This window comes from Cryptomeria japonica, chromosome 6, assembly GCF_030272615.1.
Source record: "Cryptomeria japonica chromosome 6, Sugi_1.0, whole genome shotgun sequence".
Lineage (NCBI taxonomy): Eukaryota > Viridiplantae > Streptophyta > Pinopsida > Cupressales > Cupressaceae > Cryptomeria > Cryptomeria japonica.
In genome coordinates, this window is record NC_081410.1 from 11,500,597 (window position 1) to 11,508,988 (window position 8,392).

Genomic DNA, 8,392 nt, shown 5'->3' on the forward strand with positions numbered 1-8,392 from the left:
CCTTAGCAATTGTTTGAGCTATGAGCTGAAGCCCTACATGTGTATTTTTTACCTTTCAATTTTGAATTTTTTTACCATGCTTAGGTCATCATTTTTTATGCTTCTATTGTTGGATGTTTCATATTTGGTTTGTTAGAAAAGGCTAGATTCTCCTAATATAGATATTTATGCTTTTATTTAGGTCTTTTTTTAATGAATTTACGGAAGTGTCATATTTTTCACTTGTCTTTTTTTATGAATTTATGGATGCATCATATTTTTTACCTTTCCATTTTGAGTTTTTTTTCATGCTTATGCCATCATTTTTTATGCTTCAATTGTTGGATGTTTCATAGTTAGTTTCTTGGAATAGGCTTATATTCTCCTGATATAGATATCTATGCTTTTATTTAGGGCTTTTTATTAATGAATCTATGGTTTTTTCTTATGTTTAGGCTATCATTGCATCTTGAATTGTGTACAATTTCTCTCCTGTTTTTTATTAGCATTGATCTATATCTAACTATCAATTTTTATTCTTTTGGTTCTCTATCATCTTATGATGAATCATAAAATGTGATCCAAACTATTGATCGATAAATTATATAATTTAATTCAAAATAAATAAATAAATAAAATATTGGTTTACCATAAGAATTGTGAAAATCTTAATTAATGTACTAACCTATGAGTACTAGACTAAATATAGAACTTTAAGAGATGTTTGCGAGAAAAGTCTGCAAATGAAACATTAACTATTCCACAAGAATGTTCGTTGAGACACCCCAACAAAAGTTCTGTTGTTTAATTAAAACGAGATTTAAAGGCGGGCCCATTTTGCCACACTTTCTACAAATTGCTGGCCCCCATTAAAGAGCTCACCCTCACAGACATTAACTATTTAACAAAACAAGCAAGACGTGGTGCAGGTGGGCTATTTTAAGAAAGCACTTGTATAATTCATTAATTACATCAAGTAATTATAAAAAACCTTTTCCGGATTTAACTTAAATCAGTTTGTCGGATTAGAGAAAAGACTTTTGAGTCCACCTGGAAAGCCAGTTATTCATGAGAATATCTAGTTGTAAAAGAGACCGATTGGCTCTGATAGGAATATGCCTTCATGAACTGAAGCGCGTTTTATCAATTGCCTGACGGTAATACTTTTAAATAATTCCATGTACATTTGGCAGTACCAACAAATTAGTATTAACATCCAACAAATTTAAAATTTTTCCAAAAGATTTACATTGGATTCGGGAAAGGATAGGGAACTGAAATCTCTGGGTGTACTTCGTTTTTTAAAGTCTGAGGGGAATGGAATCATTGAATGTAATTCTGTTTTGTTCCTTTTGTGGAATTTAAAGGTTTATGTTCAATGTTCTAAGATGTTGGATTTGTTGTGGGTCAGTAGCAGTGCAGATAGTTCCAGTGGAAGAAATCTGGATACTGTCATTCTGAAGAAGTAGATACATTTGCTGTAATGGTGGTTTGATGATGAAGACCCATTGAAGAAGAATAAAGGACTGGGCAATGGGGAAGGTGATACTTACTTGGGTGTTGCTGCTGATGCTTGCATGTTGTGCAGGTAAGTTTTAGCTGTAATTTTGGCATTTCAACTTGTCTATATCTTCAGAGATCAAAATAACTATTGAAATAGGTCTGTGTGGGTATGGTTCTAACTCTGCAATAGAGACCCATCAAGTTTTTTCGAAGCGTTATGGATGATGGAACTCGTTTTGAATGCAAGACATCTGTTGTGGGACAGGTTTGGCTAAGAATGCCTTTTGGACACTATCGTATGCTTGTTCTGTGAAAAGGGAAAGACGAAAGTAACTATTGGAAATTTCTGTTTGTGATCTGTAATAAATGGACCCCTTATCCTTCGCCGTAGCAGATTGAATGATGTAGCTTAATATGATTCCAAGATTTCTGTTTCAGGATCTATTGGGTCGTTTTGGCTAAGAACGGCTATGTGGGTACTAGTACATGTTTGGTCTGTAAGTAGGGCAAACCAGAAAGACCTATTTAAACATGTGTATACAATCTTTACTACAATAGACCCACTATTTTTTTGGCAGCATTTTGAATGAAGGAGCACAAATTAATCCCAAGTCTTCTGTTTTTCGGATTTACCGGGCCATTGTCGCTAATAATGCCTATGTGGGTACTGATGCATACTTGTTATGTAATACGGGGAAGGTGAAGAGGACTGTGAAAAATATTTGTTTGTTTGTCTACTCTTTGAGTCGGACTACGATAGACCCAGTGTCTTTATTGACAGTAGTTTGAATGAAGAAGCTTAGTATATGTAGCCTGTGTGGGTGCCAAGGATGTTTGTGCTGTAAAAGAGTAGAGTTTGTGATATCACTTTTTAGTCGGCTTTCATTATCTTTCTCTCCTGTTCTTGAGAAAAATTTGATCAGTTCTCTTGAATTTGAACCTATTACCGATTAATTCTCAACTTTGAATGCCAGGAGGACGACTTATTGATTTAGGCATTGCAGCTTTGAGATATGTTGCTCTCTGTTTTTGTTTCTGTAGAGCATTGCTGTTTTCTGTTTTTGTTCTGTTTTGGGTTTGTTTTACTGTATTGGAGATGCACTATGCACTACTAATGTTATATAGTATTTGGACTATGTGCTTTCTTCAGTTCCAGTTGCCATTCCTCGCCACTAGTGCACATCCATGTCTATGTTATTTCAATTAAAATTGGGGTTTCCAACTGGGATATTTGCTAGGGAATTCAACTGAGTTGGGTGAATCAGCAGGGTTTTGGACTTTTGACATTATTGGAGGCGTTGTCATTTGCAGGGTTCACGGGGGGAAGTGAAGTAGGACTGTGCTATGGTCGAGCAGGGGATGACCTTCCAACTCCTGACAAAGTAGCCCAGTTGGTGAAGTCAGTCTCTGTCAAGAAGATAAGGATTTATGACTCTAATGTGCAGGTTGTTAGTTTAAAAACACCAAACAGTTGCCATTATAGTTTAGTGTAGATCAAAAGACTGTTTCTTGGAAAGTTGTGGTTGAGAATCTTCCTTCCTTTTGTGCAGGTCCTTCAGGCATTCGCGAACACTAGCATTGAGCTCATGATTGGGATACCCAATTCAGATTTGTTGGCTTTTTCACAGTACCAAAGCACAGCAGATACATGGGTGACCAACAATGTATTACCATACTACCCTGCCACAATGATCACTTATGTAACTGTAGGGGCAGAGGTGACTGAGAGCACCATCAATGTCTCATCCCTCGTTGTCCCAGCAATGAAAAATGTGCATACAGCACTGAAGAAAGCCGGACTTGACACAAAAATTAAGGTATCTAGCACTCATGCACTTAGTATACTTTCCAGATCATTTCCACCCTCAGCAGGGGCACTAGACAGTAAGTATGCATTTTTCCTCAAGCCCTTGTTAGAATTTCTTGGTGAAACGAAGTCCCCCTTCATGGTAAATGTCTACCCCTATTATGCCTACAGAGATAACCCTCACCAGGTATCTCTGGACTATGCCTTATTCAAACCCAATGATGGTGTTATCGATCCCAACACAGGCTTTGTCTACACCAATATGTTTGATGCACAAATAGATGCCCTTTTCTTTGCTCTAGAAGCCCTCAATTTTAGGTCACTTGGTGTAATGATAACTGAAACAGGGTGGCCCTCTAAGGGAGGCCGCAAAGAGTCTGCGGCAACTCCAGACAACGCTGCAACTTACAATGCAAATCTTGTCAGGCATGTCATTAACAACACAGGAACGCCCTCAAGGCCAGGGCAGGAGATAGATACATACATTTTTGCTATCTTTAACGAGAACAGAAAACCTGGAGTGGAATCAGAACGGAACTGGGGACTGTTTTATCCTGATGAAACGAAGGTCTACAATGTAGACATCAGTGGTACTGGGTTGCCTTCGCTGGCTGCAGGGGGTAACTTAACATCTGTTGATGGTGCTACTTGGTGCATTGCTTCATCTAATGCCAATGAATCTGACTTGCAGAAGGCCCTGGATTGGGCTTGTGGGTCTGGTAGTGTGGACTGTTCTCCAGTTCAACCAGGCCAACCTTGTTATCAACCAGATAACCTTGCTTCCCATGCTTCCTATGTTTTCAACAGTTATTACCAGAACAATGGGCATTCATCTGTGGCTTGCAATTTTGGTGGAACAGGCAATATAACCACCAATAATCCAAGTAAGTTATGTTGTTTTGCTGATTTTTGGTATGATTCCTATATGACAGTTAATTATAGGCAGTCTTCAAAGTGGGATTCTGCTACTGTAATCTCAAACTGATATCTAACAGAGTTTTTGCGTTTGAACTTTTATGTCTTTGCAGGCTATGAATCTTGTTTGTATGCATCATCAGGGTAAAGACTGGATCCATTGCTCTGCTTTTTTTTGTAGGCTCAGAACAGGATTTAGTTGTTTGATTTGCCTTTTTCTTCAAGCCTGGGCATGGGTGACTAGTCTTTGTGTACATACTTCTAGATTAACACAGAATTAAAAAAAGCTAGTGATCCACGCTAAGTATGCCTGTTATAGAGAATGGCTAGATTACCATGGAGCCTTCGTTTTCCTTTGATTAGCAAAGGACATGAGGGCACCTTATTTTCATGAAAACTAATCCATTATCAACTGTGTAAGTTGAGTGAAATGTCTTTGAATGTTAGTCCATCTAATGTACCTTAGGAAGTGCTGAGGACCTCCAGGTCGTGAAAAACCATCAGTCTCCTTGTTTGTTTTATCAAGAAACTCTTTTTGTTCAACATTTATTAACTGTGGAAGTTTGAAGTCTGTAACTACTGTCTGATCAAATTTCATACAAGCTAATTAGGCTGTCAAGTAGTAACTAGATGCAGCTAGAAGTTTGTGAGATCACCATGAGACACTTGAAAATGCCCTCTACCCCTTGTCCTTTAGGGAGCTGGATTTAGTTTTGCAGGAAAATGACAATCAGATGCCATCTATATTTATATTCCAATTAGCTCCAAATTTATACAATGCATCAATGATTTTTAGATCAAAAGCACTCAATTGTACCCCTTTTCCTTTAGGGAGCTGGATTTAGTTTTGCAGGAAAATGACAATCAGATGCCATCTATATTTATATTCCAATTAGCTCCAAATTTATACAATGCATCAATGATTTTTAGATCAAAAGCACTCAATTGTACCCCTTTTCCTTTAGGGAGCTGGATTTAGTTTTGCAGGAAAATGACAATCAGATGCCATCTATATTTATATTCCAATTAGCTCCAAATTTATACAATGCATCAATGATTTTTAGATCAAAAGCACTCAATTCTACCAATCAGTAAATAATTAAGCTCCATTTTCCACATACAAGAGCATCTTTTCCTGGGCGCTTGTTGGCATGGTTGACTTTATAATGGCCATGTGATCACTTACAAATAATCATTTGTATTGGAAGTGATTACTCTATGGTACAGATTTACTTGTGATCAGTTTAGTGGAATGGTTATGTTAGGTCCATTTCCTTCTGCTGACTCCTTAATCTGTAATTTATGTATAATTTAGGAGTAAAGAGTCCTGCTCTTTGTTGCTGTTCCTGAACATCTTATTCATAATTTGTATGGACAGATAACAATATTTGATTGATTTTGCTTTGATTGTGCAGAAGTGGCACATCCAACACAACCAGCACTTCTTCCTCGTCTGCTATGAAATCAAACTCTGCTTCATCATGGTTAATAGGAGAAGTAACAATGCTTCTTTTAATTCACCTTCTAGCAATAGCAAAATTGTTGTAAATGGTCTATCTTTACCAAGCCAAAAGCATTGCTTAGTGCATGGAATTTTCTCCCATGTTCATGCAATAAGTTTAGATTCATAGAGCCTTCAACAAGGTAATTTTCTTTTGTAAAGTTAGTGTTCGAGAAGATCGACAGTATGAACAGATTGAGTCAGCAGTACCTTTTTGTGAAGGCAAGGGATTGAATGCCCTATTCAGGCTGTTGTATGTACTATTTATTCATTTCACAAGTGTAGAACATTCAAATCTATGTTAATACGAGGATACATATATTTCGCTTACAACTACTTTGTCTCTTGTCTCCATCACAAGTTATCTCCTGATATAGACAAATATTATCACAAGTCAAAGGATATTCTTAATTTGTAAACTACTTCTGGATCAAACTCTACTTTTTTTTGAGTTCCAAACGAGCAACACAGCCTGATCCAAAAGAAATTTACAAATTATTGCACTGCAAACAAACCAATTTCCAATTAAAGATGTCTTTAATGCTATATATTTATTATTTATGTTTGGAGCACGAATTTGGTTTCAGCTTTCAATCTGATATAGTTGAGCTGGCCACATGCCAGGGATTACTTCTCACAGTTTTGATTTGGGACAGAAAGCTTGAACACCATCACTCGGGCCGTTATATTCAACTATCTCCATTACCCTTGCTCAACAATAAAATTTGGGAACTCGATAGAACTCAAATCTACTATAAATATTTTCGTGACCACATTCTCAAATACTTACAAAAATATATTCCAACATAGGACTTGTAGATGATGCAAGACTCTTGACTTACTGCTGTATTTGGTTTTATTAAACCATTAAAAATATAAGAATACCACTTTTGCAAAGAACAGTAATTTTGTGTGGAGTAATCATTCCTATGGTCATGTGCTCAAGCGCCACACCTTAGACATGATTTTCTAGTCATGAGGAAGTGTTGAAAAACTAACTATGATGTCAAATTCTAACCTCTTTGTTAAAAACATGGAAGCATATGGTTTGCTTCTTTTTTGTTGCAATTAAAATGTGGGAGAGAGTATGGTTGATGATCCTAATGATAAGTGCTTGCATGGTAAAGGCTTTGAGCCTTAAAAACTTCCATTCTCACTTGAACCAAATTTCTTGACAGCATATGATTATTAAAATTCATGAAGGAGTTGGGAGACAAATTGATCTCTACCGTCTTTGGATGTGTTAATTAAAGAATCAACACATATGATAGTTCACTCGCCAGACAAGGAAGAGCACGCAAATTGATCCATATCTTTAGCGTTATACCTTTACCATATGTTGCAGAAGGTAGGATTTCAAAACCCACAACCATGGCTTTTGGTATTTCAAAACTAAAACAAATACAGGAATTACAATAAACGTATTTAAAAACAGCAGCTACAAGATGAAACGCTACAGCTGCTTCTAAAAATATTGGGAAGAAGACAATTTCAAACCAAGGTCCAGATGATATTAAATGGTCTTCTAAAAACGTTTCTACCATAGTGAGATCTTAAATAAAATAGTGCAAGGATTGACAAACAACATCAATAATTAAAAAACTATGCAAATACCAATGGTTATATTTGAGAATAGCTTGCTCCCAGAAAAGCTAAAAATGCAGAGGCTTCAAGCCAAGACCCATGAGGGACCCAAGCTTTGTTAAGCATTCTTGGAGGAAGCTTTCAAAGATGGCCTTCTCAATAAAATAACCAATTAAAGTATTTTTTCAAGCCATTTACAAGTGTTATCAAATTATAGAATATGCAATATCACATCTGTTATAATCTCATGAAACATAATTTATGATATGTTTTTGGAAGAAGATTATGAGAGGAACACTTCTACTATTAACATCTTTAATATCAACTACTAGAATGCTAAAATTTAAACCCATTTATTAAAACAACTGACTAAAGAGAGAAAAGTTAAATAAGGTGGGGTGACTAAACAATTTATAACTTTAAAATAGGACAATATATAAGAGGCTAATGAACAACACCAAACAAATATGACCTAGGCCAAACACGAAGCTCTAACAAAGTTCTTCCTTTCATTTTTAGACTATTAAGATTTTAGTGGTAAGTTAGTATGCAAAATATGTCATGCAAAACATACATATCAACTAGAAAGAGAAAGACAAGAGTATCATTAAGTTAGAAAGAGAATATTCAAATAAACAATATATTTGGTTCAAAATTTTTGAAAGTGAAATTAACATTCGAATTGTAGTGTGTTATTTTGTTTAGCAACTCTCAAAAGCCTACAAAATAGTGGGATAGAGAACAAGGAACCTTATGCAACCTTAAAAAAATATTATAGTGTTTTACCAAGAGGGAGAAGTACTCTTAGTGAGAGATTTCGATGCTAGGATTCCTTATGAACAAGATAATATTCTCTGTTGTAAAGAGGATTCCAATCCTATTTGGCTTATTGAAGAAAGAAATCATTAGTGGTCAAGATGCTCTAAAGACGATAAGGATAGTAACCATTTTGGGGAAGAATTGCTTACATTATATGGTACATTCCATTTGCAGCAATTTGGATGGATGGAAGAAGCATGGAAAGTTTAAACTACAATACTTACAATGGGGCAAGCATTTTTTATTTAATTGTTTGTTTGCAGAGCTTGATTGAAAGGATAGAT

General features: G+C 35.9%; 1 protein-coding gene across 3 annotated transcripts; it reads left to right on the forward strand.

Annotated features, from left to right (window-relative positions):
* The first annotated feature begins 1,009 nt into the window (after positions 1-1,009).
* On the forward strand, positions 1,010-6,038 carry LOC131069665 (glucan endo-1,3-beta-glucosidase 13). Of its 3 annotated transcripts, none has more exons than XM_058005188.2 (6): positions 1,010-1,136; positions 1,394-1,567; positions 2,794-2,927; positions 3,033-4,173; positions 4,318-4,348; positions 5,620-6,038. In XM_058005188.2, the coding sequence occupies exons 2-6, from the start codon at positions 1,513-1,515 to the stop codon at positions 5,750-5,752; spliced, it is 1,494 nt and encodes a 497-aa protein (XP_057861171.2). In that variant the 5' UTR covers positions 1,010-1,136; positions 1,394-1,512; the 3' UTR covers positions 5,753-6,038. The 3 variants fall into 3 exon arrangements, with proteins under 3 accessions (XP_057861171.2, XP_057861162.2, XP_057861177.2); XM_058005179.2 differs by having other exon boundaries at positions 1,025-1,136; positions 1,391-1,567; XM_058005194.2 differs by lacking the exons at positions 1,010-1,136; positions 4,318-4,348 and having other exon boundaries at positions 1,165-1,567.
* The last annotated feature ends 2,354 nt before the right edge of the window (positions 6,039-8,392 follow it).